The 25067-nt window shown below is 34.6% G+C and overlaps 3 protein-coding genes across 12 annotated transcripts in view; 1 reads left to right on the top strand and 2 right to left on the bottom strand.

Moving 5' to 3' along the window:
• Positions 1 to 507: 507 nt before the first annotated feature.
• On the bottom strand, positions 508 to 2770 carry LOC129237615 (histone H3.3A). Its single transcript, XM_054872467.1, has 3 exons — positions 2656 to 2770; positions 1345 to 1649; positions 508 to 1268 (listed from the first exon to the last, which is right to left on the bottom strand). The coding sequence occupies exons 2-3, from the start codon at positions 1624 to 1626 to the stop codon at positions 1140 to 1142; spliced, it is 411 nt and encodes a 136-aa protein (XP_054728442.1). The 5' UTR covers positions 1627 to 1649; positions 2656 to 2770; the 3' UTR covers positions 508 to 1139.
• Positions 2771 to 7129: 4359 nt separating this feature from the next.
• LOC129239101 (3'-5' RNA helicase YTHDC2) overlaps positions 7130 to 25067 on the top strand; it is a 44214-nt gene continuing 26276 nt past the window's right edge. Inside the window, exon 1 of the mRNA XM_054874402.1 lies at positions 7130 to 7169. Coding sequence (XP_054730377.1) covers positions 7145 to 7169 — 25 coding nt within the window. The 5' untranslated portion in view covers positions 7130 to 7144. The remainder of the gene's footprint in view (positions 7170 to 25067) is intronic.
• The window catches only part of LOC129239099 (dual specificity protein kinase splA), a 76345-nt gene continuing 58829 nt past the window's right edge, over positions 7552 to 25067 (bottom strand). For 5 of the 10 annotated variants that reach the window (XM_054874394.1, XM_054874392.1, XM_054874395.1 and 2 more), the window contains 11 exons: positions 20639 to 20932; positions 17348 to 17531; positions 16397 to 16579; positions 15123 to 16283; positions 13947 to 14325; positions 13594 to 13815; positions 9580 to 10093; positions 8654 to 8897; positions 8332 to 8580; positions 8066 to 8274; positions 7552 to 8003 (listed from right to left, as the gene is read on the bottom strand). In XM_054874394.1, the coding sequence (XP_054730369.1) occupies positions 7676 to 8003; positions 8066 to 8274; positions 8332 to 8580; positions 8654 to 8897; positions 9580 to 10093; positions 13594 to 13815; positions 13947 to 14325; positions 15123 to 16283; positions 16397 to 16579; positions 17348 to 17531; positions 20639 to 20932 (3967 nt within the window). In that variant the 3' untranslated portion in view covers positions 7552 to 7675. Of the gene's footprint in view, positions 8004 to 8065; positions 8275 to 8331; positions 8581 to 8653; positions 8898 to 9579; positions 10094 to 13593; positions 13816 to 13946; positions 14326 to 15122; positions 16284 to 16396; positions 16580 to 17347; positions 17532 to 20638; positions 20933 to 22306; positions 22418 to 25067 lie in introns of those variants that run through there. The other 5 variants (XM_054874397.1, XM_054874400.1, XM_054874396.1 and 2 more) reach the window with 5 other exon arrangements.

Here is a 25067-nt window from a genome sequence, read left to right as displayed (position 1 = left end):
AATGGGCACATATTTAACTACCGGCCATATAGGAGTTCCCCCAAATGGTTCTTTATGAGGAGCTTTTCGAGGCAGAAGTACACTCCAAAAACACAAAAACAAAAAAAAAAAGGATATTTACTGTCAGAAAAAAAAACAAATATTTTTAAACAAATTTTACATTCAATTTGTTGCTTCTTCTACTCTTTGGGCAGAGAATTTTCGCTTAACACGTTGAACAATTTTTAATGAATAAAGTTAAATTTTTTTTACTAATACGACTGGTGGTACGCACCGGCGTGAGAGTGTTAAGCTTATAATTTGGAATCATGGCTAATTTTGTTAACGAATACAACTAATAATACGTTGCACATGAATCCGAGTGAATATAGACATATTTATTCCAGGCGTTGCTATTTTTTTAACACTGTACATATTCGCGTTATTTTATAGAATTAACACAGAAAAGTTTCAAGATACTAATTAGTTTGAACCCATACACCATACACCCTTTCTAATTAAGACTACTTGTTTGTGGCCTTCTTACGAAAACCGTTTTTTATTCTTGAATGTTTTTATACAAACTACAATTTAACTGTAATTGCTGATATTATAGAAAACTAAGAGAAGTGATTTCCCACTTCGGTTACTTGCTACGGTTATATATTTAAGTGCTTAATACATTAAAATACGTTGTGAAAATGTCAGCTCAGCTTATGAGTACTAATTATATGAAAATAAAAACCAGCTGTTTATGAATAAATGTATAAATAATAGGTATATGTATGTAATAAAGGACCGATTTCATATAGATGTTGATCATGTAGATACCATTGTGGCGGGTCCTCTCATACATTTTATATCTACCTTATACGTAAACATATTTGAATACAAATAATTAAATATAAATTTAGAAATTCTTAACAAATTAGATGTGAAACAAATATTTAATTTGAAAAATATACCTGGTTAATAATTTAGTTTTTATCATTGGATTTTAAAATCTTTTTAAATTAAGAATCAAAAAATGTAAGGACACCGAAACCGGTCATTTAAATTTCTTGAAACAACCTTAAATGTATAACATATTTATTATTTTGTATGATGTAATTAAGAAAATTTTCATTATTTTTTAAGATTATAAATAGAGAAATTGTGGCTTAAGCGCGTTCTCCTCTGATTCTGCGAGCCAATTGAATGTCTTTCGGCATAATGGTTACACGTTTGGCATGAATTGCGCACAAGTTAGTATCCTCGAAAAGACCTACTAGGTATGCCTCAGATGCTTCCTATATTAAATTATTGGAAGTACACATTCCGATAAATTTTTGTAATTTTGTGGAACCAACACAATGCAAAACTTACCTGCAAAGCACCTATGGCAGCGGATTGGAAACGCAAATCAGTTTTGAAATCTTGAGCGATTTCACGTACTAATCGCTGGAACGGCAATTTACGAATCAGCAATTCAGTCGATTTTTGGTAACGACGAATTTCACGCAAAGCCACTGTACCAGGGCGGTAACGATGGGGTTTCTTTACGCCACCGGTTGAAGGAGCAGATTTACGAGCTGCCTTCGTAGCAAGTTGTTTGCGTGGAGCTTTTCCACCGGTTGATTTACGAGCAGTCTGCTTAGTACGGGCCATTGTTCCTGATTTCTATTTTTTAACTGGAAAATAAATAGAAATTCACTATTTCGTTAATTTTTATGATTTTTTGTACAAAACCAGTTAGTTAAGTATTATAATTTTCAAGATGGTTCGATAGCACACCGCGCCAATTTTCACTGCAGTAATCCCGCCAAAAAATACGTTCTGCATTTTAGTACCATTTTAAGAAATTTATTTCGCGCCAATTTTTACTGCAGTAGACCCGCCAAAACTAAACTTATTTACTTTTAGAAAATATCTTTTAAGCGATATCAGCTTTGTAATTTACACAAATTTGTTTCAGCTGTTAGAGATAGCCGAAATTAGACGACGAAAAAGGAAAAATAAACGCAGCTCGTTTGGGTATACACACAATATAGCTCTTTCACTCATTCTCGTTCACGCGCTTATGACAAAAAAGATAATGTTGTGTAGATTTGTATCAATTATCTATACGTACTTTTTACATTTGAACCATTATTATAGTTCGAAAGCTTTGTGCTCAGTCTTAACTTATTAATAAAGGCATGAACCAATCCAATATTCCCATGAAATAAGCTCCTCATAAGACCAATTGGCAAGATAAGAAATTATATGCTTCATTTGTGTGACACACGCAATAAGAAAATGCTACGAAGAACTTTTATTTAGGCCAACATTTTTGCGCCTCGAACTAGTAAAGTGTGACTTCATAAATTTATTAACTTACACTTTAGTCAATAGATGAAAATCTACCAATTATGGCAACCATTTTAAAAATTAGACACATAATTTGAATTGAGGTGTTTATGAAGTTACTCATAAGTTTTAAATCATTTTCGATCCCTGAACTCCAATCCGCCGCCATTTTGAAAAAGTACAATACCAAACCAACTATATTGCTCTATGCGTGCACGCCATTTGTATGTATCTAGTAAAAACTGAAATAACATTCAAGACGCTACGAGTTTGCAACACTCATTATATACTTCACTCATATTCCCATTCTTTGTTAAAAATTACAACAAATTATTGTAGATTACTTACCTATACTATTTATTTTGCTATATTTTGTTGATTTCGCTATACTTGATATTAATTACACTTTTACGACTCAAGTACGTCCTATTCAATCACTGTCTTATTAACGAATGAACATTGGATGAATTTTATTCAACACACTCAGGGATGTTTTGTGATATCGTTTTATCCTTAACATACTTGCCACATTATTCTAATATATATGAAAATAGACAATACAATAGTTTGCACAAAGTTCAGAGATAGGTTAAACTAAAAACGCACACTGTCTTTGTGTCATCATGCCTTTCGCCGTTGTAGATCTGCACAGACGGTCTTATAAGTCTGTATAAAATTAAACAATTTCGATACGCAGACCGACTATATTGTGTATGGCGAAATTTCGTCACACTTGATAAATATGGAGCAGACAAACTATTTCTGTTGGAATTTATTGATTTTTACAAATCCTTGCTAACATTATGGAAGAATAAAAGTAAGGGGTATAGTAATCGGGTGGTAAAAATGGCGATTATGGAAAATTAAAGATCGGATGATCGAATTCGTCGGACCTGCGTCTATGGTAAGCACATGGGATCGACCATTTACAGTTTCTCCTACCGTCAATTTGTTGCTTTTTCGTCCACTTTCTGAGGCAGCCAAATTCCGCCAAAATTTAGCGGCTTTTTGAAAAACTTGGAAGAGGTCATTCAGCGCATTGCCTCCGCGGCATTACAGGTGACAACCGAAAACGTCAAGACATGCGAAGACAAAATAAATGCAGTAAAATATTGGCCACGACCAAGAAATGTGTACAAAGTGGGTCGTTTTGTTGTAGAACTCGTAAATGTTGATCAGAGTCTCCACAATCACACTAAGAAGAAATGCTCTTTGTGCGGTACAAGAAACAAGAAGAATCGCTCCAGTAACTGAGCGTTTCTTTGTACTGTGCCTATGTTATAATACGTAGACATATAAGGAGATGATCTACTTTTTCGTGCTTAACTCCCAATCCGTAATTAAAACGCGAGATTACCCATACCCAATTTCTCTCCAGAAATCTGAGAAAATAATCCTAGATTATAACCATACTTTTTTAAATACAACCCTGCGTTTTCTGTGGTATCGAGTTTCGTATGCGTATGGCTGCCGTCATTTTTTGCAACCTCAGTAAACGTCGTTTACGGATTTCCTCCAACTGTTTATTATTAGCAGCCAATTATATAATACGTGATAATAAATCCACGTTGATGCAAACCAATAATGATAGAGAAATAGATTGCCCCTTCCGAATTCGCTGTGTCGTAAGAGTCCATGAATAAACAAACAAAAGGAAGGGGAATTACATGTAATTTCTCCTACTTTTGTTTGTTCGCTTGTTTTGTATTGCGAAGGGAGCTGACGTCAGACTTGTCAGAATCCCGAAAAATAAAGTAACTATATTTTATTGGCACCACCTCTGGTATTCACTTCGCCTTGATGCCAGACGACAATTAAGAAGTTGCCAGAAAATACGAGTTGCCTCATTTAGAAATTTCGAGGCGAACCTATTAAGGGTGGTGTTGGAAAAGCAGCTGAGTGGTTTTTTTTTCGCCGTGTCCATGTGGCTGTCAGCTCAGAATGAAACAAGGCGATTTCAATATTTGTTTTCTAGTTTTTCAATACTTTGCTTTGGCAATCAAACGTACAGAACAGTGTTGATGGTCTAGTGCTACCACCTTTAATGAATGCGCTTTGCTTCATTTAATTTCATTATTCACATAGACTTTATTTTCAAAAAAACCCCTTACACTCTTTACTGGTTGTTTGATCGAGCTCCTCGCCCTACGTGTGGCGTGCATTTCGATGTTTTCCGCGAATGGATGGATCTACAAGTTTAAGCCGACTCCGACGACAGATATTTTTTATGAGAAGCCTTTTCATGGCAAAAATACGCACGGAGGCTTGCCAGAGAAAATTGAAAAACCTTTTTTTTTCATGTGTTTAATGCTCGGAGATTCGAATCTGGGCAACTGCGAATAGATACAGTTATTTACACATAAAGTACGTACATCTAAATGTTATGAAGCTTTTTAACCCAAGATTCTTGAAGGTTTAAAATACAATGGCCCCTATTATGAGTTAGATTCGATCTTCGATATTCGTTGGTTGTCGAAGATCGAAAATCGAATGTCAATTTGGTATTATGAGCGGTGCAGCCCTGTCGAAATTTTCGTTGAATACCGAATTTAGAGTCGAATGCAATTTTGCTTTCGATTGTGTTGCATATTGTGGGTAAACTAGTTAAAATGTAAGTTGTTTGCGATTATTTATGGTTTTATAGTAACCAAATAATAAATATATACTAATTTTGTTAATTTTATGCAGGCCGAAAGTCGTGAGTACCAAACAGCAATTAGAAAGGCTAGTTTCATTAATGGAAGAGAATCCACATTTCGCAAAAGGGATTTGCACCAAAGTTCAAGCAGCAAAAAAATGGGAGGAATTCACAACGGGGCTGAATTGCTTGGGACCACCAGTTAGAACGGCAGCAAAATGGATTAAGGTTAATAATGGTTTTTTTTTTTTGTGATGTTTATAGAAATACATTTTTATTTTCCCTTGGCAGGTATGGGCTGAAATACGTAGAGGAACTGAAATACATATTTTTTTTCGAATGACGAATAATTGAATAAAGAAAATTTATAACAAAAATAAAACAGAAACTGTGGCGGAAAGGTTTCTATTTAATACTTTTTAGATTTTTCTATGATATTCTAAGAATTTCATTTCTTATGCTGTATTTGCAATAAAAATGTGCTTTTCTTTGTTGCAGATCAGCCTCTATACTACTAAATTGTATACATCTTTGGCAAATATAATTTTCCAGGACATCTATTATTTCCGATAGCACAACAGACACAGTGGGTTGAGCAAGTCCTAGCATACCTTCATTACCAATACTCAATTGGTACGATCCCTGAGCATAAAATCGCAGAACTGTGGCTAGCTTTAAAATATTTGGAATGGATTTGGCTCGGGTGCACTGCTGCAACTAGTTTTCTGTACTGGACAGTAGGTTCATAAACGCCTCTTTAGATGATCTAAAGTTCTTTAAAAATCTGTAAGGAAATTTCTGTAATATTAAGTACGTCAACACATTTTGAAAATTCTAAACGTACTCAGTGGAAGCCATTTCTAGCGGGTTGGATGCGTCCCTCAACTGTTTTCTACTTCTAGCTAGTTCCACTAATCTTTCATCGTCCGATGAATCGTCGAACCACAACTCCGTTGTACTCATTTTCACAAAAAATACTTTTTTTAACTTTTAAAAATAATGTTAGCAAAGAATTTCAACACAATCGGTTTTTCTTTTATTTTGATTTGCTGTATCAGCTGAGAAAAAATTATCTATTGTAAATGCGTCGAGCGATCGAAATTCACAATAGTCCTATTCTTCAACGAATGAGCACCATAATACCAAATGAAAATTCGTTCGATCAGCACTTTCGACTACAGTCGAAGATCGAATGTTGCTCATAATAGGGGCCAATGTATCTTTGCTCCCTGTTCGTATAAGCTACTGTGGTATAAATTATAAAAAGTCTGAAAATGTTTAAAAATAAAAGAAGGGAATATTTTAATCTATTCAAAGGAGAAGTACATTAATTGTATGAGGATGGTCAACAAATATGAGGATGAGCTGAAGTCAAACGAATAAAAGAAATATCCCAACTGGTATGAGTTCCATCTAATAGCTTGCCTGGCACAATAAATCTTATTGCGGATTTTTAAAATCTGATTTTGTTAGACTTTGAAGAATTCTTTTCTTTCCTTTAAGAAACGTAGTTCATCACTTGCTAAGCCTTTATATTACATCCTCAATCTTTCCCTCTCCTCTGGAGTTTTTGTAGACCATTGGAAGGTGGGCTCCTTTATACTGATTCTAAATCTGAAATTACCAAGATCTAAATTAGTTACATTTTTAAGACTTTTCGAAAAAGTGTCTTCATTTAAAGAAATAATTGAACAAAATCAAATTTGCCTCCTCTTACTCCAAAGTTATCAACCTGTCTTACGCCGATAACTGCAAACTTTATAGTAGAATTACGTGCATGCCAGATATTTTTTGTTACTACAAAATTACTTAGACAATCTAAATGAACAGAGTGTCAGAAATATATTATCGCTTAACATTAATAAATGTTTCATACGAATCTGTCGAAAGTTCAAAACCGTATTACAGTTGATGAATGCTCGAATTGACTCAGGTGCTACATACATACATATGTGCAACATATAAATGATGTTATTCCCAAGGCTTACTCCAATCTATATTTTGTAAAGCATCATGCAAGAGACTTTAAGGATCCCTATACTAGAAAATTACTGGGCGTTCCAAATAAAATATGCATTCATTATCTGGAATCAATTCTATTGAGCGCGTACAACGTAGTTCCAAAACAACACGCGCTGTTTATAAATCAGAAATCTCCTGCAAGTAGACGAACCATTCGGTCTTTAATGTTTATTTTCGATGTTATTAGTGATTCAATTATTGGGTAAGTATTCTTATATATAAAAAGGTCGGTGTTTTTCAAATTTATATTTATTGCAAATTGTATTCTGGCATAACAAGTATAAAATAATAAATCATAATTAAGGTAATAAATAATATGCACATATTTAGATACGTAAAATTATGTATGTATAAATGATATGTTGTTTAAACATATACATATGCATTGCATGCAGATGATGGTATTGTATTGTACATATGCACATATGCATATACTCATGTATATTATTTCAGTTGCCCAATGCAACAGTAATATAGAATAGCGAAATATACCCTAAGGCAAAGAATATATGTACATATATAGATGTACATACAACACATATTGAAAAAAATAGTTGGTGAAAAAAGATGTAACAGTTCCACCCTTATCGCCTTTCAGGTAAGACATACCGAGTATCAGTTGCTGGTTTATTATAAGTATACGTAGTAAGTAAGTAGAACAAATTATTTTCGAAGGTATTAAAACAAGGATAACATTTATGTATGTTTTTAAATTAAACTTAGTCTGCTATTTGTTTTTCGTAACTGGGCTCGCCATGGTATAATGTTATCAGCATCTTCTCCTTTGATGTATTGGTTATCATTGGAGAAGTTTTGTGTAGTGGCATCTTCAGTTGTGTTGTTGCCTATTGTGTTTTGTTCATTTTGTCCCTTGTTTTCCTTGTTGCTGTTGTCACAAACACCCACAATTGGTGGTTGGGCATCGGTGCAAAGGGGAACAAAATTAATGTTGTCTATTGAAAAGGCTTTATTTTTTAGTTGCCATGTTTCAGCGATGCGATTATTCTCCTCCACTTTAGGAGTATAAATTGAAGATCTGAAATACAAATAACCACAAAATTCGTTTATATTGTTTTATACTTAAAATTTAGAAGGTACTTTAATTTATTTTCAGTTTCCTCCCGCCGCGCAAGCAGATCTCGTTTCCACTGAGGGATCTGTGAGAGCCGCCTATTTTCAGCTTCTTTTGCCATTCGTTCTTCGAATTCTTTCTTGGCACGTTCTGCAGCCTTTTTTGCCATCATTTGACGTTTCCAATCCGGGATGATGTTTCCCGCTTGATCTTTTTCTGGAATCTGTAAATAAAGCTTTGATAGCGAATAAAGCACCCGTGATAATTAGATATAGAAACTAAATGTCCTTACCTGATCCATATAATTGTTCGCCGTAAACTGTTTGGAAATTTCCGAATAATGTTCACTTTCGAATTGACCCGCCAATTGTTTTTCCACCTTCATTTTTTTAATGCCTGGAATGTCCTTTGATATCTTTAATTCTGCAATCAGGTCCGTCTTAAGATAAGCCTCAGATGAGGTGGTTAGACACTGCATGCTGAGACTACGTGCTGGCATTTGATACGGCTTTGGCATTTTCTGAGTATCAGTACGACGAAGCTACGTTTTTGAAATTATAGTCCCATAAAATACATTAACTAGTTACCGGCTTTATTACTGATATCGAAGTTACCTGCACACTGTTAAGATCTTGAATGGAGATGGCGGAGAGTGGCTGATGCTGTTTACGAGTGGCAGTATCCTGATTTACTATGGATACATGTGAATTCATTGTTTTTACACTGTTTTGCTTGTCATTGTGCGGCAATAGGGCGTGAATTGGCAGAGGAGGTGGCGGTGGTGGTTTTGGAGGTTCGAAGCCGACTGCATGTTGATTAGCCACTTGGATATGCATATAATCCTCGCTATCGGTGGATCTGATTGAGAACACGAAAATAGTCACAATGAAAGCGTATCCAGAGCTAATTTACGTTTACAATAACTCTGTTGAATATCATAGGATATTATACATATACGAAAAAAAAATACTGTTGGCTATTTTTTGTATATTTTTAATTTTCCATCAAGCTGTGCATTTGGATATCTTTAACTAACCTTTGCCAAGTTGGATGCGTTCGTAATATCATCGTTTTTGCTACTAAACTGAAAGGAACTGTTAGCTTCATTTGAACATGAGATTGAATTTTTTGGCGAAATTCGCATAAATTATGGATAAACACGCAAAACTTAAAACTATAGCTGTGGTGAAGTGGACCACTGTATGTGGCATACGATGCTCGCACTCATGCGGCACGCGAGTAGCAAGGCAAAGTGGATATCGTCTACAAATTGAATGCACTAATTACTTTATGGCATTCGCTAGATATTTGGAAGTTAGTGCATGCAATTAAAAACATTTGTAGGTTAACGCTACACAAATATAATCATTAGCTACTAAGTACATATGTACATAGCTATGAATTTACGTACTTGTACATATGTATGCTGGGACTTAAGTCAGTACTTTCATTGTGGACTTACCGACCCACTAGAAATGTGGCAATCGTAAATATTCTGTATGTGAACGGATTTTTGGTTAACACTAAAAAATTCACTTACCTTGCAGACGATGGGCACGACCGCTTATCACTTATACTCTTTAGGTACTCAGATGGTTTTATGAGGTGAGTCACTCCATCTTGCGACTTATTTGGAAAACTGGGTGGCACGAAAGGCAGTACTAATTGTTTATTAACTAAATTTGGGCCGCCTGGACGAGGACAATGGGCACCGTTGCTCGCGTACCCGTATTGTATCTGTTGTAGCTCATAGTGATCTTCGGCCGAGGATCCATAAATTTGAGTTTGTTGATAACTTTGTTGCAATTGTTGTTGTTGAATATCTGTATGATGCAATTGATGATGTTGCACGGCATGGCTTCTGTCTTCCTGTTGATCACTGCAAATATGATATCCGCCACAAGCAGTACTGTTATTATTGTAGTTGCCGATTTGCACTGGTTGATAATTGCTGATTTCACCATTTGAAGCAACACAGCCAATAGTTGCAATCGGAGTAGGCTGTTGCACACTTGCGCTACTACCGCCATTCAGAAGTTTTGCCTTTTTGTTTGCTGCAAAATTAACAGACATGAAAACGATATGAATTTGCGATAATTGATGTACACATGTATAGTACAGGTATATACATACATACATATACCGAACTTTATAAACTCGCACACATGAGCGCGTAAAAATTAATTTGGACTAGCTGTTAATTTTTGGAATCAAACAAATTCATAGAAAATGAGAGTGCATCTTGAACCATTAGAGGGACGGACGAAAATTTTGTCTTTACATAAAAAAGTGGACGTGGTTTTTATCCGATTTCAATAATAATAATGAGTGCAGCACATTGATACATGTTTGGGTGAGTTTTATAAAGTCGTTGTCGGTGACAATTTCATGCGAAAACGAATTGCAGCTCATGCCCCATTGGGATTTGTTTAATACTTGGTTCGGAAGGGGAGGAGAGAATATTGGTCGAGTTTCAAATGTTCGTCTCCAAATGTTATCGTGCATGTAGCGTTAAGACAAAACACATGCTTATGTACATACAATAACTCTGCTTGACTGCTTGCAGCATTTTCCGTTGCAGACGCTTTTATTTCTGACTTTGTTGGGGCTTTGTTGAGAGTTATTATAAGTACTAGGATCGCCCGTACGTCGAAATTTCGACGTTATTCGACGTTATATGTATAAATACGGAGAGCATACCTTTTTTTAGTATGTATATTCATAGAAAAAAGTTGAAACATGTATAAATGGATAGTTTATGTTTAAACTTTTTACATGATATATGTGAATAGATGTAGTAAACTTAAATGTAAAAAATATCACTTTTTACCTGTATTAAACGATCCTATATTTGTGTATTTCAAACATTTGTGTATTCAAACATTTCTTGTATTACGGGAAAAAAATTAATTTTGTGTGAAAAAGCATAATTAAAAACAATCATTAATTAATCTACTACTATCTTGGCCATGATACTCTAAAGGCAACAGCCGTTTAGAAGAGACCGTGAGTCCATCGAGGATGACATCGACAACTGATGAAAACAACAATAAAGGGAAATAAAGGTAATCAATAACTGCAAATCAACCATCAGAGAGCAGACGACAGAGGGCATGTGAATAGGTTGTTAGTATGTTTAATATTGCATGAGCATTTGACTATGAGAAAGCTCTGTTCAAAGTGGGTGCCGCGTTTGCTCACTGTTCACCAAAAACAGGAAGGTGTGGATGATGGTAATGTTCTTGATGAAGAAAGTTAATTTTGAACAAAACAAAAACGAGTTTTCTTTATTAGCCCTGGGACTTTTCAGCCCATATATTAATTATGCTTCTAATACTCCGATTTGTAGAACTTTGAGAGAATTTAATTTGCTTTCAAATCATATTGGCCTATATTTTTCTTCGACAAAGTACCACTTCAAATTGTTACTAAGTGCATTGTCAAACTATATTCTAAGTATTATCTAATACTTTTTCTCTGCAAATTATAAGAAATGTTACATTTTATTTCATTCAATACAGTGAAATAAGTAAATTAGAAGTCTAATTCATTTTTGATTGAATCATTTAGCATTAATCTGTTTTCCATAATCTGTAAGAAATACCGCATTTTTAGATTATTAAATGAATAAATAAATATCCAGATCGTAATTGAGCCAAAGTCATATCTCATGGGGGTCGGGAGTTTAGGAAGGTGGTAAGAGTCTCCCGCTGATCCGGTCCAGTGGTTGCAGTTGTGTTTTGTCCTGGATCTCGTCACTGTAGTCGAAGAGATGTCTCCTGACTCATCAGGGAGGTGACTCAGGCTCTAGCAAATATCTGCAGGGTGATTGATGCCGTAGCACCCAAGTAGAAATTGCATGCTTAGCATTTGCCAAGGGCTGCCGCCCAGTAAACTAGCCCTGTCTAGTGCGCTGAACACCACCCCTCATGTAACTTTATCATATCTCTCTTATCAGCTACCGTTTTGTAATATTTTCCAGTAACAACTTTCGTATATGTAAGACAACTTTCACATTTTGATGCCATCACACTATGCATTAACCACTACTTATATATGTGTGTGTATACATATGTGTATAAATATATGTATGTACATACATACTTATGCATTGTATGGAGCTTTGCATTATTACTTGCTCACACGCATTAAGCTCTTTGCAGCTCCTTAGGCATGCGAACTGAACTCTCAACAAGTTCATTAACCTTATTCGAAGGTCAAGACCTTCAGACACCGGGGACTTGGTACATTTCATTTCACTTTATAAGTTTCAATTAAAGAAACGCGCGTACATACTTATCAACAAATCTTCAAAGGTATCATACCTACATATTTACTTACAACGAATGTGAAATATGCCAAAATGAGAAAACCGCAAAGTGAAATAACTTCGACGAGAAATCTTCTTTTGACCTAACATGGATGCAAAAGACGTCTGCGATCAGTCCACTTTATTGAATAACTCAAGAAGTTCACAAAATTTAGATTATTGCTGATTTAAGCAACAAACAATGCGATGGCCAACAATATCAGTAGCGGTTCAGAGGACGCCATCAATGCAACTAAAGTGTCTATAAGCACTCGATATTGCAGCAGGCAAACATAGTGGTGTAGTGTCGTCCGTGACAATGCCGTTTGTACTGTTGCTCCACACATAGTTACAAAAATACAGTTGCTTACCATGCACATCAAGCTCAAGAAGTACCCAAGTGACCAAAGTTTTGGAACATGCATCCACGTGAAGACAACGAATCGCTTCTACTTGTATGTATGCACTCTTACATGCAGCCAATACTGCTGGAATATTGAAAGTTTGGTTTGCTGGGGTGCGTGGTTAAATAAATAACCTGTCTGCAACCAGATAAAGTTGTGTATTTTCACATTTACTTTCATTGGTTTGTTTTTATCCGCATTGTTTGCTCTTGGTGTTTTAAAACATGATTATATGAAAATGCACAAGTACTGCCAATTTTTCTGCTTAGTGAGTGGCACATGAAAATATCTGGATTCATTTCCAAACGTTTAAAATGTGTGCATATGCATGTTTAGTATGTATGTATGTATATATTTCTACCATAGATACATATGTATATACACCTATATAAGGAGCGGGATATACAAGATGTGAGTGGAAAATAAGGAAAGTTACCGAACCTGCCGATCTAGTGCAGATTAGATTTTTGGTTTATCGAGTTTTCAAAATCGACGTTAATGTGTGTATACTCAAACTTGTACATATGTATGTACCTGACAATGATTAAGTTCACGTTGGGTGAAATGCTCTGAAGGAGAATTTTTCTAATATTAGTTAGACACTAAGTAAAAGTAATAACACAATCCGATGTGTTAGATATGGTTTTATGATTTATGATTTAAGCTTTTTTAATGCTATGTAGATATAGAGCTTCAGGTTTCTTTATTTATCCTCTAATCGGAGGATATGCTGTTTCTGAACCTACATACAGTATCTCCCTTTACACATAGATACATATGCACATACATACATATGTAAATGAAATAAGAGCTACATGCTGCATGTGGATTGAAATCTTACCCGAGATTGTAGACATAGTTCGATTATGTTTGCCTCTGACTAGCTCCGATGGACGTAAACTCGGCTCTTCGATGACTTCTAGACCCGAATCAGAGTCTATATTATCCAAAATGTTTGAGTTACTAAGGTAACAATTTGAGGGTTCTGCTGCAATCAATTGGCTTTTTTTATGTACGGCTGCGTTCACCGGTGGTGGCAATGGAGGAGGTGGTGGGCCGCTTACTGCAAACAATCACAAACATATACAAATATGTCAGGGTTTTAGTCTAATAGAATACTTATGTATGTGAATATGCACATGAGTTTGCATTATTACACACATTCATATATGTATATGTATTTGTGCATCATACCGATTGCTATGTTTTGTATAGGCGGAGCAGAAGAAACTCGTTTTAAGTGGCGATCGGTTGAGTTTTCATCATTGCTGCAAGTGTACTGAAGCATGTTGCTGGAGCTGCTACCATCAAGATTATTGCGAATAACCGAGTTCTTGTGTGATTGTTTTGTGCGTTCCGCAATATCTTCTATTGGACATAGACTTTCATATGTGTCGCTCTTAATGCCACCGTTGTTGTTATTACAACTTGTGTTGAGCTGGTTCTTCACATTCACGTTTTTAACGGTATAGCTTTCCTTATGCGACATCTCGTATTTGTTTGTATGCAATCCAATGGCCGATTGCGATTTATTTCGATTCAATGGTTCACTTTTGAGTTTATTGTTCATATTCTGAAATAAAAAATGGTGGTAATTTAAGAAATACATTTTATTTATAATATACATAAGTTTTTAGACGATATTAATTGAAGGTGGTTTCATTTCTCACATATTGCATGCACACCCAAATTTTCAAAATTTCATGCAAGTCACACGAAAATGCTCTCCGACAGACATTTATATTGAAGACTTAAAGTTCGCAACACATTTGCCAAAAAAGTCTATGAAATTCACTCGAAAGTGAGTTACAGAACCTGCCCGATTGTTCAAAATTTTTGAACGAACAAAGTAATAATTGCGAAATATGCACTATCTGCAAATTGCCTGATTTATTGTACATATGTATATACGTATATGCGTTAGGCTTAAAGACGACCTATGAATGTAATTATATTTCAATATAATAATTTTCTTAAGAATCAAAGTTATTATGCATCTACATATGTCCATATGTATCAATTGCGATAAAATACATTTTCATGGAAATGAAAGTTGAATTGAATTGGAGATTGCCGCAGTTTTATTAGTTAAGGCATACATTTTTTAGCCCACCGTTTGGCAGATGAATCTGGTCAGGCCTTGTTTCATTTAAATTCTAAATAAAATACAAATATTTATGTGCACCTAAATATGTACATCTGTGAGGATGAAAAAAAGACTTCATTATTTTCCATACAATATGTATGCGAGTCGGATCAGTTCATTGTGCCAAACGGAATGAAAGCTCGTCAACCACTCCTGCATAAATAATGCTCTCTGCACTCTAATTGACACTTCTAGAAAATTAAGTATGAGTATGAGGGGCTTACATGGTTGCTGTATTGTAGTACGATATCTGTACTGCGAGTTGAGGAAGTGCTAGCTGAGCGCGAATGTGACCCACTGTCACGGGACCGTGACCGTCCAGATCCGTATTTGTGTTGGTTTCTTCGAGCTTCTTCACGAACCATATATATATCCTCGTAATCATGATCATGCGAACTTTCATGCCGCATTTTTTCATTGTTCAAATAATTGTTGTTTGATTGGTTTGGAGTTTGATTTTGAATTCCTTTCTTTATGCTACTGTTGTTGCTACAGATATTATTTTTATTATAGTTGAGCCCGGATATACCGTTTTCATTCGTCTTTGTATTATTATTGATGCTCATCTTTACGCTGGTACTGGTGCTGGTGTTTTGATCGCGGCTGCCAATTTGATTGTTGCATTTATTGTGAACATTGAAGCTGTGACTCCGGAGATTGTTCGCCTTGGAAGAATTCATACTTGATTGAACTGAAACGGAAATGGATTCTTCCGATCCACTTCCAGCACCACTTGAGCTCGAGTGCACATCTGCTTGTACAGTCATTGCATTGTTTATGGAATTTGATTTGTTATTCTTATTTTGAGTTTGAGATTTGTGTCGATTTAGTTTTGGTTTCGAATGTCTAATGCTACTACAATCTGAATCAAACAACTCTCGCACCCGATTATAAATTAATTCCTGGGGATCGTGAAGAAAGAATGATTCTCCAGACACGCTGCCATTGGGGGAAGGAGGGGAAAAGAAGTTGTTACGCATTGGATTAATATACAAGCCATCATTCGGCACCATTTGTCCATTGTACAATTTTTCAGAAGACGACCGTGACTGTTGTGAATGTGCATAAATAGCGTCAACGCGCTTGTGAGCCATAACACTGGATGGTGGATGCAGGTAAAATGGCTCAATATCTGAGCTTAAAGTCGACGATGACTTGGATTTGATGGTATTGCTGCGACTGGTCTGTTTACTGCTATTAGAATTGCAGCTGCCGTGTGAGCAATTGCTGATACAGTTAACACTGTCGCTGCCATTGAAACTGCAATTTTGCGTCTCCAGTAGTTGCTTGCTGGATGAGGAACAAGTTTTATGTCGTTGCAGGGGGTTCTTGTCGCGACAATTATACTCAATAGAACTGCCATGTTGCACCAACACGTTAAGACACTTTATTTAGCCAATTCGAAAGACATAAAGACAAAAAGAAAAGAAATGCGAACATTTCAAAATAGGAGTTTGTATTATTTGATTAAACGCAATATGAACGGAGAATATCCTACCTCTACTTGCTGATTTTCTGCAGCGTCGTTAATAGGTGATTTGCCATATTTGTCCAATGAAAGCTTTGCACCATGATTAAGCAACCAACGAACAACAGAAAGATGGCCTCGCGAGGCAGCAAAATGCAACGGTGTGGCACCATCCCCATCTCGCAGATTCGGATCAACTCCTTGATCTTGTACCTACATAAATATATGTAAGTAAATATGAGCACGTAATGTTCATTTAAGATAAATTACTCGAGCTTCTTAAAGTGAGCTCAAAACCATATGTAATAAAAACTCTAATTTGAGTAATTCGAACAATATAATAGTAATATTTTAAGCCCGACTTTAACATATAATACATATATATGTATATATATATATATTTATAAACCTTAAAGTGCTTTCAAAAGCAAACATTCCCTTTCTTACAAAGAAAAAAAAAGTATTTATTCTTAAAAAAAAAAATATATAAGTATTATATTTATTCGATATAACTACACTTTTCTGACATTTTTACATTTAAAAATCCAAACAATATTTTTTTATTTTTCAATGTGTTTGGTGGGATTAGAGACAATAACACCTAATTCGGCCCTTTGTAAACAACTGACCAGATATGAAGAGGCGATCGACCAGAAGCGTCCAGAACAGGCGAATAGAAAGAGGGTTCTGTTCCATCAAATACTAGGTTCCACCCATACAGTCCAAATTTTGCACCAAGCAATCATTACCTTTTGAATCAATTAAACAATTTTCTTGATGGTACGAAACTGGTCTGAACAGGACCTTGTGAAAATGAGCTTGGCCAATATTTTATTATAAAGTAATGCAAATTGCTCGTTCAGTGTTTGAAGTAACAGTAATAATATATAAATAGATATAGACAATCATATGTATGCTTTAACCTTTAATTATCTCCCTATGCGGTGCTTCTTAAACTTATTGTCAAAATCGTTAACTTACCATCCACTTGAGGCAATCCAGACACCCCATTTGTGAAGCGGCATGTATCGGTGCCATACCGTCGCGTGCGCGAACGTAGAGTGAGCCGCCTGCTTCAAGCACTAAAAATTTCAGTACTTCCAAGTGCCCTTCTTGCGCTGCTAAGTAGACTGGTGTGACATCATTATCCATTTGTGTATTTGCGCTACATCGGATTCAGGTAGTAGTCAAACAAAAAAGTATATAAGTTCTTCAACCATAAAATCTAAAGAATATTTCTAAGTCTATATAAATGCGAATTTATCATTCTCTTAGAATACGTGCATAAGCAATTATTTCAGAAAAAATCGTGTTAGGACTCTCTTTCTATTAAAATTGTCCAGAAACCCCTTAAAATAAGATTAAAAATCAGTGTAAATGCATAAAATTGCCATCGAATTGCTCTGTGTATTTAGAATTCACAATATTCGCAAAATACGATTAATGGATTTGACATAAAGCGTGCAGGACATAACGAAGATACGATTGCGAAGCTCTTAATACTTAACCCAATTTTAGTGTTCGTATGAAATATGACCAAACTTGAATCACATTTAAGGCACTACAACCTATATTCAAACGTATTTTGTTAATTACTAGCTTTAACCCGCGGCCCCGCTCGCGTAGGAGTAGTTGAGAGGGATTTAGGATATGTATATAAAAGAATTACAAACAGTATTTTCATAGAAAACAATTTTTTATTAATAACCATAATATTACAATACCTGGCATCCGTTGCTATGCCTCGTTTAATAAAATCAAAACAACCAATCAGAAAAATATCAAGCAAAATTATTTGTATTAATTTTCTATCTCAAACCGTTTTTGAACTTTGCATTTGGGTCAGAGTTGAACAGCTTATGTGGATTATGAAGTCTAGAGTGTGCTATAAATAGTGGGAAATAGGAAAAACTAATATTTTTTAGATTAAATTTAAGCAAATATTCGATTATTAGTGATGAATGAGAGTGGTGGCGCGGCCTGGGGTTGTGGGAAGGGAGTTCCATCATAAAAACATGCCTATAACCTTCATTGGGTGAAAATATGAATGTATAAAAATTTTTACGTCATTTGGTGTTGTCGTTTCGTAGTGATGCGCGGATAACGTACAGACATTCACCTTTATAGTATAGATTTGTATACATATTTCACGCTTGAATTCAAGAATTCTTATTTTATTCTTCTTCATTTTTGCAGAAAAGTTGCTTAAACGATTTTGGTCGATTTCCTTCGCGGTTTGTTTGAAACACCAACTCTTTCTCCACTTTGTCTTTCAAGCGTATAGTACGACTTCCTCTTACTTTCGGACTCAATTTGAAACCTAGTTTACATATATCATACAATCGGAAGTTTATTTTATGTAATGAAAATCGTCCCAATATAATATTCCATAAATCGATTTTAATGCATAAAAATTGTGTAACGGAGATCTCTAATACCGTTGCCCGTTGTTATAATCGTAAGCTAAATGCGATTTTTGTGAAACCAACACTCCAACTTAGAGTGAAATATTTATCTTCATGTAACACATGAATCATAAATAGGTCATCTTACAAATACATTTTTCTCATCTAAAATAAATAAACATTTCGAAGACGAGGCTCATCGAATCGTAAATACGATTTTGGGAAATATGTTCAGTTGATCAAAACTTATAAATATATGTATTTATATATGAATGAAAATGTGTATTTTGTTTAGATCTTTGCTTAGGTATTTTCTGATTGACTAATTTTTACCAAAACCTATTGGTCTATTATTGGCAAAGAGTTTTGAGTTCCGGTGACCCAGTGCAAACTAGATTTACTTCTGCAAAAAATTTCCTAAATACGCTTTCAGTGCTTATGCACATTATTTGGTCCTAATTACATTCCGTTTTTCTATGTTCTGGATATATAAAATTCATTACCAATGTTTATTTCAAAACGCACGTACACACACAATAACATCCATATCCTTATAGGACGGTCTAATAGAGAAATTTGAAAGGAAAAATATGGAAAATATGGATCTTCTCATTTCAAAAACAATCAAATGTAAACAGTTTTCTGACCATGCGCACGAGTCTTCAACATAGCTCCACCAGAGTAGCTCCTAGTAAGTTCGTTCTCTGCGAAAAATACTCCTTCTCCTACAACTAATATATAAGTACTCACAAGCTGAATATGAACCAAATCTGCATTAATTGCCGTTCATCTAATATCATTTACCATATGTGAGCTTCTCTTTGATATGGGTTTCATAACCATCCGAGTTATTTAGTATACTAAAAGAATAATATATAATAAAATACATATATATAAAGATTTAGAAATGGAGCAGGAAAAAGTGCTAATAGGATTTTTACATTCCTTCAAGCAAGCGAATGAATGAAAATGTTTCTGTTTCCTTTATGCTTTTGTAATATTGGAAGATACTGAATTAGTAATGAAAATTTTAAATAAAAGACTGCATTAATAAACGTATAAGAGTGGCTTTCTTATTGAATGAAATGTATATGCAGATGTATTTATAAAAAAATTATTTGGTTCCTTGAACGAATACATTTCTTCGAAACGACATCGCAAATAAAAATCACTGTCAATTGGTTGAAAAGACTCATGGAGCTGCTTGCACATTTCGTTTTTCTGGTGAGTTTATCAAAAACTACAAAAATTTACAATATATATTACAAATTCGCAATTTTGTAAACTTTCCGCAAACTTTTTACAAGGAACCCATTTTTCTTTTCAATTGATGTGATATTCGTGTAATTTAAAATATATGTAAAAGCATATTTTCAGCTGACCATAACCAAGTTCCTTAAACGGTTCCACGCTTAAATAATAATGTTTTAAGGACTTTCAGACTTTAGATATAAACCGTAATATATTCTGGAATGGTGCATAAGCATTATAAATTCCTCTGTGTTGGTATTGTTCGAAATAATGTTTAAACAATTTTAATGGTCTCGATAATGTGAATAACTCTATTTTAAATTACGTGCACTATTCTGTTGGAAATTAGTAAACAAAAGACTCAAGACAGCAACTTGATCACATCAACTTAGAATCGTAACGAGAACTGCCGAGTAATTTTTCATAATCAAAAACTATTTGAAATAATTTTTAAGCAGATTGTTTTGAATGCATAGAACAATATGAAAGGTCAGCACCACCAATCAGAGCGAGGAATCCGCACTAAACTTGCCAAGGCCATAGCCGCCAGTACTACTATCGATTTGTGATGTGAATACTGATTTTTAAAGATGTATTTCGGATAATTGTTTCTTACCTTACAATACTGCGTCGGTTATTGTGTTCTTTTCGTACAACAGCTACATCATCACTGGCCAGATTTTTCTCTTTTTCCACATTTACGCTCATCATTTCGGCTAAATCTGAGAGATCATCATTAGAAACATGTTGTGGTGAGTTATGTAGCTCACCACTAACACCATTCACCTCCGCTACTACAGAGGAAATATCGTTGTTGGATTTACTTTTAACTTTGCTACGACGATAGGAGGTTAAGCTGGTGGTCATCCTACCAAAAATGCCCTTTCTAGCACTGATTGTAGAGAAGTAACTGCATCGGTGTTATAGCATTGCAAACAGATGGTAAGGAGAGAAAAGATGAAAAGGTGCGATGTGTTAAATGATAAGGATATTTCAGTTCTACAGAACAAATACTCGTAATATTTAAATTGTATAAGAAAGAGAGTGTGGCCCAGTTTAAGCAATAAAGAAACTGAACGGTGAAGAAAAATTTTGAAATATAAGTGGAGCCTCTTAATACATATGAGATACGGCCTTTCAAATCAATTAACTTCGCACGCTTTCATTTATAAAAAATTTCGGCATTTTTACATAATTATACAAATCTATTAATTGTGCGGTTAAAGAGTTTTAATTTTGTCTCAAAAACGTCTCGGTCGACTATTTAATTAAGTATAGTTTTTTTTATTTCCAACACTATTATATTAATTGAGTTTTTAGCGTTTTCACTTTTCAGAGTTTTTTCTTTGACAGCTTTCACAACAGTGCACTATTTGATTGTATTATAAAAAATCGATAAACTCTTAACTTTGCACAACTTTTTGTAGGTACATTTACATTTTAGACACTTCGGTTTAAAATAAATATGTTCAGGTATTCGTCAAATAATAATCTTGATTAAACACACTTCTTACAAATGAACCGTTTAGTTATTTACGAGTATGTGAATGTATATATGCTAATGTAGCCTAAGAGAATGGAAGACGAAACATTACTGCTCGAATTTTCCACAATGAATGCCATTAAAACGGATCCGAATTAAGTAAAGCAGCTCAACCAGGTTTCATAGGCAGGCGATTGATTGCTTCGGCTCAGTTTTAATAGCAAGTTGGTATATGGATGCTACACCGTCTAGTGCGCTTCTATATGGAGAAATGAAAATGCATAAGTAAGTGTGTATATCTTCCATTTTCCTAAATCGTGCGCTTCGTGTAACTCTTTCGATATGTTTTTGCACTAGATTTTGTTCTTGCATCAACTTGAAACAAAACGAATCAGCTTTCATTGCTACATATATAAACACGCGCATATACATATGCACAGGCTTGTATATTTATGATACCCAGCTGGAAAGTTTCATTGTGCGATTCCATGGTAAAGATTTTTTCCTAACATATGTAAGTAAGTGCCGTTGTGTGATTTTGAACCTCTCTAGTTGTTTATACCACATTGCTGTGATATTCATTAAACAAAATTAGCATAAATGATTGAGTGATCTTATGTAGTGCGTATTTATACATTTTCTGTATTTAATTTACTTTACATAAATTATAAGAATCTCCTATTTATATTAAATTTTTTTTAAGGGCCAGTTATGCGATTATTTATGGGAATATATAAGTAGTTTGAGAAAATATATAAACTTCATTCACTCTTAATGACGCGATTAAGATTTAGCTTTTACCTTTTCATTTTAATGAGCTTTTTATTGCAAAACACGATCCGATTTTTTCGCGTATTGCTATACGTATTTCATTGTTTTCAACATAAATAGATAATTAAATCTCGATTCGATTCGTTGATTTTTAAAATAATAGCAACCATGGGCTCATACATTTCAATTGGCCGTAATCTTTTAGCTTTGGGAGATGGAAAGCGTCCCACAATAGTGAGCATGCGCATGCGCCCATCGACGATCACTTCCACCGCGCACACTGCAACACAACTAGTAAACCACCAACTACATTCACCAACGGTGGTTGAAGAAAAAAGATTGTATATATAACTGCCTCTTATATTAATGCATTTAAAAAATACGTGCATGAATCGAATAGCCGAACAAAAAAATATTTATTCAAGTTTGCAATGCGGACCGTACGGTTGAAAATGCGAAAAATCAGAATAACTAAAACTGTTTCTGCTACACGCGAAAACTGGCCACGGCCGACTGCCTTTCTACTATCATCAAACAAACATAAAGCGTGACCACTGAGTCCAAACGAACTACCGCTTACTTCAAGATACTGAATACGAATACTAAAATTTAAGCGGCCATTCAGACAAACACTCAAGAAACCCGTTGCTCGTTGGTGCACCAAAAGCAACACAACAACGGTCAGAGTGCTGTGCACCTTTCCTATTGCAGTCACAACTCTACTTGTATTTGATACAGGCCAATGCAATCGAATGAGAATGCCAAAGACAGAGAGGCAACATCGTACACGAGTACATTATAAAAGTAGAGTTTCAATCTATTAAACGAGCTTTTTTCTCACTCGAGCTGTTATAACTGAATATGTTAAGTGAAACAGAAGATCTCCGAGATCGCCTAATTTTCCTATTTTTCATTGATGATCCATCGACAATGTTGATTATTGCTTTAGTCACTTTTGATAGTGAGTGGTAGCAGTGCTTTCTGCTTTTATGACGCTGTATTCATTAACTTTTTTACATATACGAGTACAAAATTTATTTTCATTTGATAAGTATGTATGTATGTATGCCTATAGTATATCAAAGATTGTTTAGGTCATGTTACGATTATCGGCGAGATGGTGTTTCAAACTTAACTTTACCTTGAAAAATCTAGATCGGTATTAAAATTTAAAAGAGTTAAGATATAGTTAGATAAATTAGCTTTTCATGAGAGAAGATCTATGTGAGCAAAATGCTCAGAGATCCTTTTTACGTATTCACTGTACAAGAACTTGAGTTAAGCAGAAGCTTTCGTTATATATTAGTAATTATATAATATATATGTTATGTATATAATTGGCGTTGACACCTTTTATTGGGTGCTTGGCTGAGCTCCTCCACCTATTTGTGTTGCGCGCACTATAAAATATATTAAATGAGCAGAAGTTTAAAACTTTTATGTATATTTCTTGAACTAGCATTAAAATATGCGGTAAATGTTTAACTTGAATTTTTTCTAATAATTTGAGAAACAATAAAACGAAAAAGTTTATATGAACACAAGTTTCAAATATTCTTATTTATATGGAAATGATTTTACATTGGCCATCTTTCAGGTACAAAGTATAATTTAACTAAAAGCTCAATAAATTAATTTCTTCATATTGATCTGGAGATATGCTTTATTGAGAAATTGTCGAACGACCTTAAAACAGTTATACATAAATAATGGTCGGTTACATTCCTGATCAACAGATATTATGGGAAGTTAGATCGTTTGAAGAATACTTTTCCAATATTTCAAATATTGTTTCGTTACTTAAATTTTAAAAAGAACGAAGAGGTGCCTAAAATGCATATTTACCTATGTATGTATATGTAAATACCATATATGCATTTTACTGTGCTAGCCACTGGATACCATTTTGAAGAATATTTGTTAATTCGTAAAGATATTTTATTAAGTTTGCTCACAAAATGTCCAAAAAATACTTGCATGGAAGTTAGTTATTACTATCAATAAAATAAATATTATACTAATATTATTATTTTATAATACAGAGAAATAACCTCTGGTAGTAATGCCGGCTTAATTATATTTGGCTTGCTATTCAAATACTATAGCGGCCCTCTCCGTGATGAAGTTCAAAATATTTATTTAAGACAATTCCGTCGGTTTATTTAAACTGTTCACATCATTGGACTTTAGCCGTTTCTTGAAGTTAAAATAAAATTTCTGTTATGACATGGCAGCTATCCAAGCTTTGTTGCGGTGAACTGCTAAATATCGACATACGCGGCAATTGGAAAGCTGAATAAAATGCCAAGATACTTGAATGAAAAAAAGGATTTCCTATTCTTCTTACTACATCAAATAAAACTTATAAATCTGACTAGATGAGGAACAGACCCAATTGGTTTTCAATTTTTAAAAATTCATTGAAATTTTAGCGTTTGATCTCCAAGTAGTCTCTCAATTTTATTGTTAGTAGTCTGAAATTTTATATACCTACATGCAAGTCGAACCACTTTTAAAAAAAGTCGACTGTTATACCTGCGTACTTGTGCCTAAGGGTATTAAAATTTTGTTCAAAAGAGTGTTGAATGTAACAGCAAAAAGCAATCGAGATAGATGTAGACATACCTAAACCAATGGGCTCAGAATGAAAGAATAATAGATTTAGCTATATTTATTCGTCCGTCCGTGTGCAAAAATCAATATTTCTTAAGAAGCAAGAAAACGTGACGCAAGCAAACGTTTGAAAAAATGGGCGGTGCCACGTTCACTGCCAGATATAGGTATGCAGCAG

Source organism: Anastrepha obliqua, chromosome 2 (genome assembly GCF_027943255.1).
Source record: "Anastrepha obliqua isolate idAnaObli1 chromosome 2, idAnaObli1_1.0, whole genome shotgun sequence".
NCBI lineage: Eukaryota > Metazoa > Arthropoda > Insecta > Diptera > Tephritidae > Anastrepha > Anastrepha obliqua.
Note: the sequence above shows the minus strand (reverse complement) of the source record. Positions and strands in the feature narration are given on the sequence as shown.